The 14,697-nt window shown below is 40.7% G+C and overlaps 2 protein-coding genes across 8 annotated transcripts in view; one reads left to right on the top strand and one right to left on the bottom strand.

Annotated features, from left to right (window-relative positions):
* Positions 1-14,697, top strand: part of LOC107399359 (3-beta-hydroxysteroid sulfotransferase-like) — a 230,626-nt gene that overhangs the window by 38,412 nt on the left and 177,517 nt on the right. The gene's annotated exons all lie outside the window — the stretch shown is intronic.
* Positions 205-14,697, bottom strand: part of LOC102927611 (3-beta-hydroxysteroid sulfotransferase-like) — a 32,069-nt gene continuing 17,576 nt past the window's right edge. For 3 of the 7 annotated variants that reach the window (XM_076571466.1, XM_076571455.1, XM_076571460.1), the window contains exons 3-7: positions 10,547-10,755; positions 6,388-6,514; positions 5,013-5,107; positions 2,283-2,466; positions 205-1,090 (exon numbers count right to left, since the gene is read on the bottom strand). In XM_076571466.1, coding sequence (XP_076427581.1) covers positions 969-1,090; positions 2,283-2,466; positions 5,013-5,107; positions 6,388-6,514; positions 10,547-10,755 — 737 coding nt within the window. In that variant the 3' untranslated portion in view covers positions 205-968. Of the gene's footprint in view, positions 1,091-2,282; positions 2,467-5,012; positions 5,108-6,387; positions 6,515-10,546; positions 10,756-11,436; positions 11,460-14,697 lie in introns of those variants that run through there. The other 4 variants (XM_076571470.1, XM_076571467.1, XM_076571468.1 and 1 more) reach the window with 4 other exon arrangements.

Genomic DNA, 14,697 nt, shown 5'->3' with positions numbered 1-14,697 from the left:
TGTGGATGTGGGCAAACTCCCTTCTTCTGCAAGAGCCATGGTGCTCTCAACTGCTGAGCTGCCACTCTAGCTTGACCTGTTTTGAGTTCTGACTAGCAAAGTGTTGAGCCTTTGTTCCTTATAACTAGAGATTTAAAGCTCAGGCAGGCATACACTTCTCTCTGCTGACCCCCTTCAATACCAATAAATTCACCACTGTAGCTGTTTGAAAGCAACAATAAATTGATGTTTTATTATGAATACCTTACTTGCAATTCAGTTTTGGAAACCAGGTACAGATATGTCTGCTCTAGACTCAAGTTTTTTAAAAATTATTTTGCTCTGAGTTTTGTGATATGAACCACCTGGTAACTCAAAAGGATAGTATTCCAATCTTCATTCCATTCCTGTGATAAAGCACTGACCAAAAGCAACATGGGGAGGGAAGGGTTTATTTGGCTTACAGGTACATTATCATGGGAAACTGAGGGAGGAACTAAGTAGAGACGGTGAATGATGTTTATTGGCTTGATCCCTGTGACTTGCTCAGATTGTTGTAGGTTTGTTTTTTTTTTTTTCATACGACCCAGAGCCACTTCTCCAAGGATGGCACCACCTTGAGTGGGCTGGGCCCTCATACAGACCAATCTGATGGAGGCATTTTCTCCATCAGATTTCCTGGTCCCAGATGACTAACTTGCACCCAGATGACAAATTAAAAAAAAAAAAGGCACATATAGATTTTTTTTAAGTTTAGTAGCTAACCCTCAGAATCCTTAAAATGTTTAGAATCTTTTATCCAGAAAGCCAGGCATTGGTGGTGCACATCTTTAATCCCAGCACTCAGGAGGCAGAGGGAGTCAAGTCTCTGAGTTCAAGGCCAGCCTGTTTACAGAGCTAAGTCCAGTACAGCCAGGACTACACTAAGAAACCCTATCCGGGATGAGGGTGTGCAGAGTGGCGAGGGGGTAAGTGGATGGGGGCATTGATCAACATTGTGCCGACCAGGGGAAGAGACCAGGATCCAGCCCCGACATCTTCTCCTGATAGACTCTGTCAAAGGCTTCACTTTGAGCCACAGTGAAGAGATTCTTCCAGTCACCACAGATGCCTGTCAATCCAACACAGAAGGAAAAGCACCAGGAAAATGAGTCCAAATCCCACTTGCACAGCCAAGCCTGTCACACTCCCACCTCAACTATCCAGTTAGTATTTTCTCTCAAGACCAAAATGAGTCATCCTACAGTTTTCTGCTTCAGACCAACTGCCAACTGTCAAAACTACGTTAGCACAAAAGGGAGAGGGCTTGCAATGATTTGAGGTTGGTACCTGTGAGCGTCCGAAATGTCAGATGGAAAAATCCTAGTCTTGAAACTGTGAAGGAAAAACTGAGGGAGTTTTCATACCTGCACCTCAGTCCTGCCCTCCATGTGGAAAAAAATAACAACTATGTGACAGAGATACAGGGTACAAAATGGACACTGAAAGTTTGTGTCCTTCAACTTTTTTTTACAACAAAGTTTGTATTATCGTCAAGGGAATATGGTTAAGTTACACAATGCTGTGATCAGAAAAATCTCCACTAGGGAAATGGATGTGTTCTACATCACTTTTCTCCATGTGGGAAATTTTTGTAATCCGTTTCCACTGAAATACATAAATAGTCCAGTGTCACAAACATCTCCCAATACTACTACTTTTTTAGTCATATATGAATCATCAAGCCCCACCACCCTGGATCCCTGAAGGTCAGCAACATATTCTCTGCCTCTACAATTATTTTCTATTTTATGAATGTTACATAAATATATTGTGTGTAGATTTGTTGTTGACTCTTGTCGCTCAGCATAAGGCCACTGGAATCCCGTCCAAGTTGCTGCATGTGTCAGTAAACTCTGTTACTAACGAATGGCGTTGTATCTGTCATGTAGACACATGGATGTTTGCATGGGTTATCTGTTGTAAACCCTCTGAATTGGAAAGTGCTGTTCCTGTGACTACACCTCTGGTTTCTTATAGACGTGGATCATGTCACTGAGACTGACTGGTCTAAGTGTATAGACAGGACTTGTCCATTTCACAGGCAGAGCCAGGAGGGCACAAGTACCTCCCACTCCTTCTCTGCTTAACTGTGGTTCTAAGGATTCTCAGTAACAGATCTGTGGGCAGCGACTCTTCTGAAGAATATGATGGAATATGACACAAGCTTCCAAGCACGTCTGTTTTCACGACTCATGCTTCATGCAAAAATCAAACACCTACCCATTTCTACAATACAACCTTGACACTCTATCTTTTCTTACCCTTTCTCAGCAATGGTATATTGGAGACGGTGCCATCTTTGGGATTTCTTCGCATTAGGCTGTTGGACATGCTATTCTCATTCATGACTGAAAAGGACAAGTTTTGGACAGCAGAATCAAGCTGTTCTGGAGTCAGATATTTGCCCAAAAATTGACACACTTTTTGTGTGCTGCCTCGGAGGTCCTGTGGGTGGAAAAGGAGTTATCAGGAGAGAGTGGATACAAGCACTGATGATGACATAGCCCTTGAGTTCTCAAGAAGGTGAATACTTCCTTATAATGTGACCTAAAATTTTGTTTCTAACATCCTACATCATATACATATTCATATAAAATATATACTAATATACATAACTATGTTATATATATTTATAAGTTCATAATATATTTTATATTGTGTTTATGAGTTGTATATGATGGATACACTATATAATGTTATACAGTATAATATGAAAATATAAGTTTATAATAATATATGATATATATAAATATATAATGTATGATATAAATATATATGAAGCATGTGCATACAGTGAGCACTGAGGCTGGAAAAAGACAATGGATCCCTCTGAGATGGAATTAGAGGTGGCTGGGAGACACCATGTGGGTACTGAAGATCGAACCCAGGTCCTCTGTAAAGGCAGCATGTACTCTTAGCCACTCAGCCATCGCTCCAGCACCAACTTCACCAGTTTTCATACTCTGTCTTACATTGTGAAGGGATAAAGGAGTCATGAAAAGAAAACCCATTCCTTTGTCAAGTCTGCCTGCCAGCCACCAGCTCAGAAAAAAATGTGTGTGTGTGTGTGTGTGTGTGTGTGTCTATGTGTCTGTGTGTCTGTGTGTGTGTCTGTGCATGTGTGTATGTGTGTGTAGGTATATGTGGGTGTGGGTGTGTCTGTGCATGTGTGTATGTGTGTAGGTGTATGTCTGTCTCTGTGTGGGTGTGTGTGCATATGTGCATGTGTGTGTATGTCTTATGTGTCTGTACATGTGTGTGTGTGTCTGTGTGTGTGTGTCTGTGTGTGTGTGTTTGTAGATGTTCATGGAGGCCAGAAGAGGGTATCAGATTCCCCTGGAGCTATTGTTACAGGCAGTTATGAGCTAACTGGCATGGGTTTGGGCCCCAAACTCAGGTCCTCTGGAAGAGCAGCAAATGCTCTGAACAGCAAAGCCAACCTCAAGCCCCTGACTTTTCCTTATGAAAAACAAAATCAATTTTAAGTGTATAAAATATAGGATTTCATTATGTCACTTTTTATACATGTGTATCATTGTACTGAACTCAAGTTTACCTCATCACCCATCATGCTTTGCTGACTACCTTACCCCTCCTACTTACCCTTTCCCTAACCTGAACAGTCCATCTCCTGCTTCTCCTTGTGTGCCCCCCACACAGCTAATCTAGATTTCATATAAAATACATGAAACATTTTTTCTGCTTCTCCCCATTACACTCATAATTACCCTTGGTTACCAACTTTTCATTGGCAAATTTTGTTGGAAAAAACAAGACTCATGAATCCAACTGGATGCAAATTGGATTGGAAAGTGGAGGCAGAAAATGAACAGGCACTTTCTACAAAAATAGTGTATACCACAGAAAGAAATGGAAATTTCAATGGTCACTGGATTAAATCAGCCAATAGAAGGGCATTTGAAAGAGAGAAAGAGCTGTATGAAAAACCACTACTCTTTGGAGTATTGCAATTGCTGTATATAATACATAGTTTACTATGGTGAGATTCCTGTTGGCCAGTTCTTAGTTCTGACTTAGGACTCGAGCCTGGAACATTCTCTGAAAGTCTATATGAAAGGTCCTTGCCTAAGTTTTATGTTCAATACTCCATCTGACTGTCCCTGGGCCCCAATATGAAGCTATTGAGGTGCCTGCATCAAATGTGTTGATGTGGTCAGGTTGTTGAGGTGGGAGCCACTGTGACAACTTTTGTGTACTAATGTTGTTGAGCATGAACCCAGAGCATTGCCAGGCTAGCATTCTGAACAAAAGCCATCAGATTCTTACTCTGAAACTGAAGGAACGTTAAGACGAAGCACGTGTCTTTAATAAGACATGGCTAAGACTTATCAAGTACACGTGCAGCATGACATTCACTATTCTAGATAGTTGTCACTTTTATTGTGTTAGTTGAATACTACTGTTTTTGCAGTTTCAGGAGAACAGTGAGTCACAGGATGAGTTAGAACGTGCTGAGGTTATGCAGGCAATGAAAGGCTGGATTTTACACACCTTCCGTCTTTGGGTTTGATTTTTCTGTTACCATGATAAAATACTGACCAATAACAACCTGGGGGAGGAGAGGCTTATCCAGCTTCTGGGTTTTGAGCATCATGGATGGAAGCCAGGCAGGAAAACTTGAGGCAGGAACTGAAGCAGAGCCCACAGAGGATTGCTGCTCACTGACTTGCTCCCTCTAGCTTACTCAGCTATCTTTCTTATACATCCCAAGCCCACTCGCCTGTGGATATGGCACCCAGAGTGATGAGGCTCCCCTACATTAATCATTAATTGAGAAAATCCCCCCACAGACATCTAGTAGAGGCATTTTCTCCATGGATAGCTCCTCTCACAGGTGTGTCAAGTTGACAACGATGCTAACTATGACAGTCTCCCACTCACTCACTCGATTGTTTACCCCTAGAGAAATACAAAGAAAAGGAACAAAGGCAGATATGGGCAATGTAGGAAACACAGTAAAAGAGAATTACCCTCTGTAGCTCCTCATAGGACATTAGTAGAAAGTTCTCTGTGTCTCTCCTGGTTAACCATCCAAGTGTGTGATCAAACCAGGATCCAAAAACTACTACAGAGATAGGGGAGGAAAAGGAAATTATTACTGAACTTTGCACTTCATGAATATTTGTTCTTATTCCTGATTGGAGGATGGCATTTACTTTGAGGAAGGTAAGGGATGTCATGTTTCTACCTCTAGAGGTCTATAACACAATTATGACATTGAGAAATCTCACGGTTTTTTAGAGGAAAAAATCATGCATGGTTACTACCTACATATTTAAAAGGAGTTTTAAACCTTATTTAATGTGTATGAATGTTTGCTGATATGTATGTATGTGCATCACATGGGTGCAGTGTTCGCAGAGACCAGAAGAGGGCATAGTATAACTTAGAAGCAGAATTACAGATGGTTTTAAGCCATCATATGGGTGCAGAACTGAATCTGGGTCCTCTGAAACAGCAGAAAGAGTACATAACCACTGAACCACATCTCCAACCCTGCCTCTTTGAACCTCTAATTAGAAAAGTGTATAAAAAGAGCAGGATAAATTCCAATACATGCAAAAACTATTTTATGAAGCAATCATAGATTTATTAAATAATACTTCATTGTGAGTAAAATACCAAGAACTGATGAAATGACTTAGTGGGTAAAGGCACTTGACCCACAGCCTGATGATATGAGCTTTATCCCTGAAATCCACATGGCTGAAGGAGAGAACTGACTCCCACAAGTTGTCCTCAGACATCCACACATGCACAACAGCATGTGTGAAACCCCATACACACACACACACACACACACACACACACACACACACACACACACACACAGTTAATGAATATAGTATCTGAAAACATGCAATTGAAAAATTTAAAAATAAAGGATAGATGATCATTCATAACTATATATCATACAAGAATTGATTTGTCTAAGTGAAAAAATACATTAAGTGAAAATCAGATTGCATCTGGTTGTCCATAAAATTCTTGACATCACACTGAGTAAAATTTTAAAACATTGGTTTTTAATATTTTAAGTTTCATGTATATGTGTATCTGTGTGTGGGTATTGCATACATAAATGCAGTGTCTGGGGATGCCAGAAGAGAGCGCTAGACCCCTCGATATGGAGTTAACAGACCTTGAGGGAAAGCTGGCATGATTGCTGGGAACCAAACTTGGACATCTGCAAGAGTAGTACACAACTGAACCATCCTTCTAGTCCCACACTGAGTAAATTTTAAACAGCTGTGACCCATAGATTTAGCTTTTAAACATGTAACACAGATCTCTGGTCTTGCCTTGATTTCAAAATATAAAATTGGTGGTCCAGATTCCACTCACCGTCACCTTGGATAAATGCATGAAGATATTCATCAAAAGTCTCTTGATTGTTCAAAAGGTTAAAATCATTAATTATATGATAGGAAGATATAACAACATCTCTTGGATTCCTGATGACATAGATAACCTAAAAGAGAAAGTTTATAGAAATGTGTGTCTTCACTTCAGCACTGCATATTTCCACATATCCTGAACCAAACTCCTAAGTCTTTACACAAAGGCACAACACACATGTGGAGGTCAAAGGATGAGCTGCACCTTTTCCTTACATCCGTGACTCTCTCAATGTAAGGTTGCCTTCTCTTCCGTCATTTCCTTAACTCTGAGATAAAGGATTCCAAGTTGATCTTCCATCTAAGAAAGTTTACATAGCTGCCACTGACATGCATGGTTCATGTTGGAAGAACAGTTGAGGGGCTGCGAAAATGCCTCCGTGGTTAAAGCAGGGTTTCTCAACCTGGAGTCCCCCAAGACCATCAGAGAAAACAGATATTTATAGTGTGCTTCACAACAGTAGCAAAATTATAGTTATGAAGTAGCAGTGAAACTAATCTAGTGGGTGGAGATCACCACAACATAGGAACTATATTAAAAGGCCCGAGCATTGGGAAAATTGAGAACCACTGCTTCAAATGTTTGCTGCATAGAAAAATGAAGATTGGAGTTTGGATCCTCAGAAACTCACATGTGATGGCTGTCCTTGGTTGTCAACTTGACTATACCTGGAATGAAATACAATCCAGAAACAGAGGTCACACCTGTGATCTGAATCTTGAGGCAGGAAGACAACCTGCCTTTGATCCAGATTTTGAGGTGGGAAGGCACATACTGTTGCCATGAGGACCAGCCTCCAGCAGCTCAGAGCTTGAAGGGAAGCCATAGAGTCCTCATACTAAGGCTTTTTTATCTGAGGGAGTAAGGAAAAGACAACACACTCTCTTGATAGTTTTCTTCTGACTCTTTCTTTATTCTTCTGTATTCTTCCTCTACATCTTTCCTGGTGTTTTCCTTCTCTCATTCTTGATGTTTTTCTTCTAACTTACTTTTTTTTTAATCTTACAGCTTATATACTCCACCAAAATCTTTCAAGCAATATGAAAATCACAATGTGGCTACATTCTATTTTTCAAGTGGATGATTACAATGAATACAGGCTTTTAAAAAATGTTTTCATTTCCCCTACATGGTTAAACAGTTTACTTATTCCAGGTGAAAAACAAGTTGTTCCAAGAACCCACATATATTATCCAAGCAACTTATTGTAGATTAAGAGAGTGTAAGCAAAAGTATTTTTCAAGCCAGTTCTTCTACTAGCAGACTGCTTACTATAGTTACAAAGAAAGGGCCAACCATTTTACTATTTATCTCAAAAGATAATGTTAGAAGAATCACGAATCTAAACTTTTATATATGAAAAAGAACTGGTCAGCTCTATTTTAAATCCTCAGTGTGCACACATATTCATCAACAGTTCTTTATAACAGGAAGCAGAGGGCAGAAATGGGGACAAGGATTTAAACACTGCCTTTGGTCACCAAACTGTCCAAGCAAGAAAGGCACACCAGCTAACAATAATCGGGCTGCTTTGTTCTTGTTCCCTGACCTTAAAGGGTTCCTCACTCAACTATGTGCCTTTCTAAAACTTCAGATTTGTCTTTTGGGGTTTTTCATCTTAAAGCTATTAGCAAAAACAACTCAGTCTAACTTTATTTTCAAAGCTTTGTTTCAGCGATGATGCACTGGGAAACCTGTGAACACATCTCCCAACTTAAGATTAAAGGAATTTAAACTAACTGGGCTACTGGGACTCGGTTGTTTTTCTTAATCATTAACATAAGCCACAGTCTATATGGCTCCTCAATAGAAACTCATGTGTTCTAGCTGTGTGACACTTTCTTGTTTTATTGTTTTATCCTCTGCATCCTGCAGAGGCAATGTTTTATCCTACCTTTACCTATGTTAATTTTTCCACTAAAATAACCTCTATCATAATGCCTTACTATATTTATTACAAATCCTCAATCATCAAAATCCTGTTTAAACTAACACTATTATTGTATGAGATCATTGCTTCAGTTAAAAAGTACAGCTTAGGAAGAAGTCATCTTCATAGTAATCCACAGGTAAAAATGCCCAGTAAAACAGGACATTTCCAAGAGATGATCATACTACATTAAGGGCAGTGGGGATCTCTCCACACCCATTCACACCGTACCAGATACCAGAGAAAAATGGCAGTGACAGACATGCAAAGACACAGCAGTAGCAAGAAATATTCTAGGGCTGAGGCTCTTGGAGCCTTGCCTATCCAAGATGCATCCATCAGTGCCTTGCATGCTGGTGGGCCAATCCCCTGAAGTCAATTGCCATCTGCTACTCCTCTGACATGGCCACCGATAGATACACCTTTAATCTGGGCCACATCTTCTGCCAGAAGCCTATATAAGGACAATGGAAGAAGGAAAGCTTGCTTCTTTTTTGCTTGCCTGCCCTCGCCTTGCCAGCACATCCAATCCTTCACTGGCATTGGAGTCTACTTCTCCAGGATTCCAGCATATACAGAAGACCAGCTGAGACACGCAGCCTCAGGGGACTGAGCAGCTACTAGATTCTTGGACTTTCCATTCACCACTAGCCATTGTTAAATTAGCAAGACTATAGCCTGGAAGTCATTCCAATAAATTCCCTTATATATATGGAGAGAAATTCATACCAAAAGTTCCATGACTATAGAGAACCCTGACTAATATACCACATAAACGCCAGGCAAGTGAGAAGCCTGCCTGTAATTCCACCCTCAGAAGGTGGAGATCTCCAGAGCATGCTGGTTCCCAAGATAAGTCATGCCAGTGAACTGTGTTTGATTGAGAGACCCTGCCTCAAGAAGAATAGGTGGGAACTGGTGAGGTTGTTCACTGGGCAGGGGCACTTGCCACCAAGCCTGATGAGCTAGGCTAACTTTCTGGGACCCATACAGTGGAAAGCGAGCCATGCACCCTCATCAACTCCACCCCCCACACTCACCCCCACACAGAGAGAGAGAGAGAGAGAGAGAGAGAGAGAAACAAATATTTCAAAAGAATAAGGCAAGCCGGCGATGCTGGCACATGCCTTTAATCGCAGCACTCAGAAGACTGAGGCGGGCAGATCCCTGTGAGTTTGAGGCCAGCCTGGGCTAGAGTGTTTTCTAGGAAAGGAGCAAAGCTACACAGAGAAACCCTGTCTCAAAAAAACAAACAAAAAGAATAAGGCAGAGGAGTGATTGAAAATGGTTCTAGACATCAACCTTGGGCCTCCATACACACCCATCCACAAGTGCCTGTACACCCTACACTCCCATGCCCAAACACATGCACACCACTTATACACGCATGGAAAAGGAAAAGGAAAAATTCAAAGTTGAAAGCTGACTTCTGAGTTAACAAGTATTCATAACATTAATCATTCATTAACCAATTAATGAAGAACTGTGAGTTCAGCTGTTCCCATACAAGTGAGTATTAGGGAGACTGGAAAGGCCATAAATTTGGACACACCCTTGAGTGTGCCAGTTTAAGAAAGAGAGTCCTCCTAAGATTTCATCACAGATAGAAACAGATACAGAGATCCATAGCCAAAGAACAGGCCAAGCTTAAGGAATCCTGTCGAAGAGAGAGAAGAGGGATTCGATGAGCAAGGGCATCAAGATCATGATGGGGAAACATGCAGAGACAACCAAACCAAACTCGTGGGAACTCATGAAATTTAGATCAACAGCTGTGGGGCCTGCATGGGACTGGGCTAGGCCCTCAGCATAGTGAGACTGTTGTGTAGCTTGAACCGCTTAGGGGGCCCCCTGGCAGTAGGATCAGAATCCATGCCTGGTGCATGAGCAGGCTTTGTGAAACCCACTACCTATGATGGGGCACCTCGCACAGCCTTGAGGCAGGGGGAGGGGCTTAGACCTGCCTCAACTGAATGTTCCCCCCATGGGAGGCCTTTCCTTCTTGTAGGAGGGAATGAGGGGTGGGCTAGAAGGGGAGGCTAGAGGGGCAGAAGGGGGGAAGAGGGGGGTCTTTGATTGGTATGTAAAATGAATTAAAATTTTTCTTAATAAAAAAAATAATAATAATAAAATAAATAATAAAAAAATTCATCATAGAGGCCAGCATCTACTCACCTTAGCACTGGATGTGAAGTAAGACTTGGGAAACAGTTGTATGGGAAGATGTGTAAGCATGAGACGTGGTCCAGCCTGGTCTAGCAACAGTTTCTGCTCATCTTTAGACTCAAGCCCTGGACACCTGACAAAATTTTTGACAGTTTGGACCCAAGTAGGGTCCCCTTTGGAGACAATCAGACTGACCATTTCAATCATCCAGTGTGTTCCTGGTTGTGGAAAAATGAGAACAATCAAATTACATTACATTATCATAATAAAGAAAATGTTTCATATGTTGAATGATGAAGGTATTTGTATTTGGTTTTATTCTTAGGTTTTACTTTTCTGTTTTCTGCTTGTATACAAGCCAGCAGACTTCCATGTGGTTTCATTGTACTTTTTATTCCTGGTTAATCCTTCCTCTGTTCCTGAACTCCCATCTCCCCTTATATCTCTAATTCTCATATCATCCCTGTTTAAAACTTTTCACCTACAATAATACCCCTCTCTACTTTCCTTTTCCTGTGTTCTATTATGCCCTCTACCTTTAACCCACCACCACCACTGCTGGTTATTTATGTTTGTTTGTTTGTTTGTGTCAATGTGACATAAGCTAGAGTCATCTGGGAATAGGAAACCTCAATTGAGAAAATGCCACCATCAAATTGGCCTGTAGGGAGCCTGTGGAGCACAGTCTTGATTAATGATTGATTTGGAGGAACCAGACCACTGTGGGCAGTACCACCCTGGGCCAGTGGTCTTAGAATATAAGAAAGGAAAGCAGGCTGAGTAGACCAGGAGGAGAAAGCCAGTAAGCAGCACCCTTCGATGGCCTCTGCTTCAGTTCCTGCCTTCAGGTTCCTACCCTGTTTGAGTTCCTGCCTTGGCTCCCACAGTCAAGGACTTACATTGACATTACAGATGGTTGTGAGCCACCATATGTAGATGCTGAGCCCAGGTCTCTGCAAGAGCAGAAAGTGCTCTTAACGGCGTAGCCATCTCTCCAGTGCTGCCCCTCATTAGCTCGTATTTTCTCCACTCACATTAAATTTAAAAGAAATATTAAAAGATGTATAAATACTGTGACAGAATGTAATATCAATATTGCACAATTTTATCATTTTAAACAAATCTACCTCTTCAACTGGATATCATATCTACATGTTGACTCTTGTGAACATCACTTTTTCTAGTTTTTTTGAAACAACAGTCTATACTGTGAGTGGCGTACCACATCATCTCTTTTATCTAATTATAGCTTCATATAGATTTGTCAAACTTTCTTCTACTTACCTATTTTCCCCAGGTCTATGCACCTGTCTAATCAGATCTGAACAGCATAACAAAAATTCAAGAGATATGCTTGGTTTATTGGTAATGAAGGCACAAGCAGTCTGATTGCTCTCCTACCATCCCACCTCATACAGGATTATATGGAGTACCATAGACTTACCAGGGCTTTATGAAGACATTAGCAGAATAAAAAGAGATGAGAAATCTTGTATCCAAGATGACTGCATGAAAAAAGGTTTAGTCAGTCCTCCTGACCCACCCTCTGGTTCTGCCTTGTGATAGCATAAACCACATTAATTTTGTTTTAACTTCTATATTAATTTATGTATCTATTTGCAACAGTTTGATTGAATTCTGTGATTATTACAACTCTCAACTTGACAGAAACTAGAAGTACTTGGGGAAAGTCTTTGGTTTTTTGTTTGTTTTTGTTTTTTAGTTGGAAAAACACTAGTTTCTTTTGAGACATTCACCTCTACCGATTCTCACATCTGAATATAAGTACACCAGGAAAGAAAGAAAGTATATCACTTGAAAATGGTCCTTTGTGTTAGTAGTAAGGCATGCACTTCTGACAAATGAAAAGATGCTCATAATACTGAATGTCAGAAATAAGCTATTGATGTTACTTCTTGCTTTATGGGGAAAAAAGAGCAAGCTGTCTAGAATGTCTAGTTAAAGTATTTTAATCAATGGTTTTGAAACCAAAAATACCTGGTTTTACTCCAAGCCCTTTCTTTCGTAGATTCAAGAGGCCAAGCAAGATACTTATCTTCTCCAAAACCCATTTTCTTCAAAATGATTCATAATGCTTGCTAAAATTTTCATCCCTGTTTCTATTACCCATCTCACAAAATCTTTTTTTAAAGTGCTTGGATCCTTTCATGTAGATGAAAGTGAGATGAAAGAGGTGAAAATATTTTAAAGGACAGGATTAACAAGGTCATGAGCTTTGCTTTAGATGTACTGACGATAAGATGATCTGAGAGTTATCCCAGTTGGGAGAGGGGTCTAGAGCTTTGCTTAAAGCCCCAGCATTTACCCCAAAACCCTGTCCTGTCAGCCTGTCTTCTTGATACTGTTCTGGATGCTTTCTGGTTTCATGAACTCACTTCAAGTTTTCTCATCCCTCCAGGGAGAAAGTCTTAATGAGAAATTATCTGGTCTGAGGGGGATTGTCTTGGTTGTTAATTAGCATAGGAAGACCCAGCCCACTGTGGACAGCACCATTCCCTAGACAGGAGTTCCTGAGCTATATGAGACCAGAGAAGGCAGGCAGAAAGTCACAGTCATTTCTACATGGACCATGGATATAGTGTGACTAGCTTGCTTGCTTTACAGCCTTGAATTCCTCTCAATGATGGATTGAAACCTGCAATTGTAAATGTTAATAAACTGTTTTCTCCCCAAAGTTGTGTCTTATCAGGGTATTTCTAGGGAAGACACTAACTCTTGAAGTACAAATAATTATTGTCTGAAAATGAGGTGACATGAATGAGAAAGTGTGCTCACATTCACACACCTGGAAATGGCAGAGCCAAATGGAAATCAAGCAGTGTTCAAGTCTTGTCCATCTCAGTGTCTGACAATTAGTGAGAGTGAGCCCTGCCCACTCTCAACATTTCCCATCCCCAGGATGAGAGAGAAGCTTTGTGTTTCTTGAGAGCACCCCGAGATTTAGAAACTGACAAGAGCAAATGGATACCTGCAAGAGGTACCTTTCCCTGGGAGACACAGTCATGAAATATGATGGGCTGAGCTAATTATTAATGACAGACTAGTGATGTGCAGGTGACTTTTCAGTTACACAGTTACTTGATGTAGGGATCTGTGCCTCAGGACCAGTCTAAGACCATGTTAGATAGGTAAGTAGCATATAGGGTGGTAGATGACAGATAGATAGATGATAGATAGATAGATAGATAGATAGATAGATAGATAGATAGATAGATAGATAGATAGATAGATATAGATGATAGATAGATAGATAGATAGATAGATAGATAGATAGATAGATAGATAGATAGATAGATAGATAGATAGATGATAGAGTCTATCTCCCAAGTTTCCTAGCATACAACTTCTAATATCATGTAATCTCTGAATTAGTAGAGGTTTTCTGTGCATAAAAAAGTGGCCCTGCCCCATAAATAGGCCAAGGATATAAGCTGGTCACCTGAATCCATGCAACAGAGGGTTGGGATTTTTCAGCCCCACTCCCTAACCTGTACAGAGGGGAGGCAGGCCAATGGTTAAGTTGATCATAAATAGTCAGTATTTGTTTTAAGCTATGTTTTTCTTCTTTTATTCTTTTATAATTTCAAACATATAATTTACTTTGACCAATATTTTAATCAGTCATCCTTATTTGTCTTCCTAAGATCCCCAAAGGACAGGATTTTAGGGAACTGATGTGTTGAAAATTTCATAAGCATTTTTGGTGGAAATATAAAATGGTGTAACTGACATTGGAAAAAGCATACAGATTTTGGTGATTTGGATAGGAATGGACCCCATGGACTCATATGTTTGAGCACTTGATCTCTAGATAGTGGAGCTGTTTGGGAAGAATTAGGAAGCGTGCTCTTGATGGAGGAGATGTGGGCCTTGTTTGAGAAAGTGTCACTGAGGCTGGGCTTTGAGATTTCAAAAGCCCACCCAAAGCGAGTCTCTCCCCCCCACCCTCTCTCTCTGCCTGCAATTTGTGAATCAGCTGTGAGCTCTCAGCTTCTGCTACAGTGCCATGTCTGCTGGTCTGCCACCATGCCCCCTACCATGATGATTATGTACTAACCCTCTGAAACTGTAAGTAAGCCCTCAAATAACTATCTTCCTTTATAGTTGCCTTAGCCATGGTGTCTATTTACAACAATAGA

Source organism: Peromyscus maniculatus, chromosome 1 (genome assembly GCF_049852395.1).
Source record: "Peromyscus maniculatus bairdii isolate BWxNUB_F1_BW_parent chromosome 1, HU_Pman_BW_mat_3.1, whole genome shotgun sequence".
NCBI lineage: Eukaryota > Metazoa > Chordata > Mammalia > Rodentia > Cricetidae > Peromyscus > Peromyscus maniculatus.
Note: the sequence above shows the minus strand (reverse complement) of the source record. Positions and strands in the feature narration are given on the sequence as shown.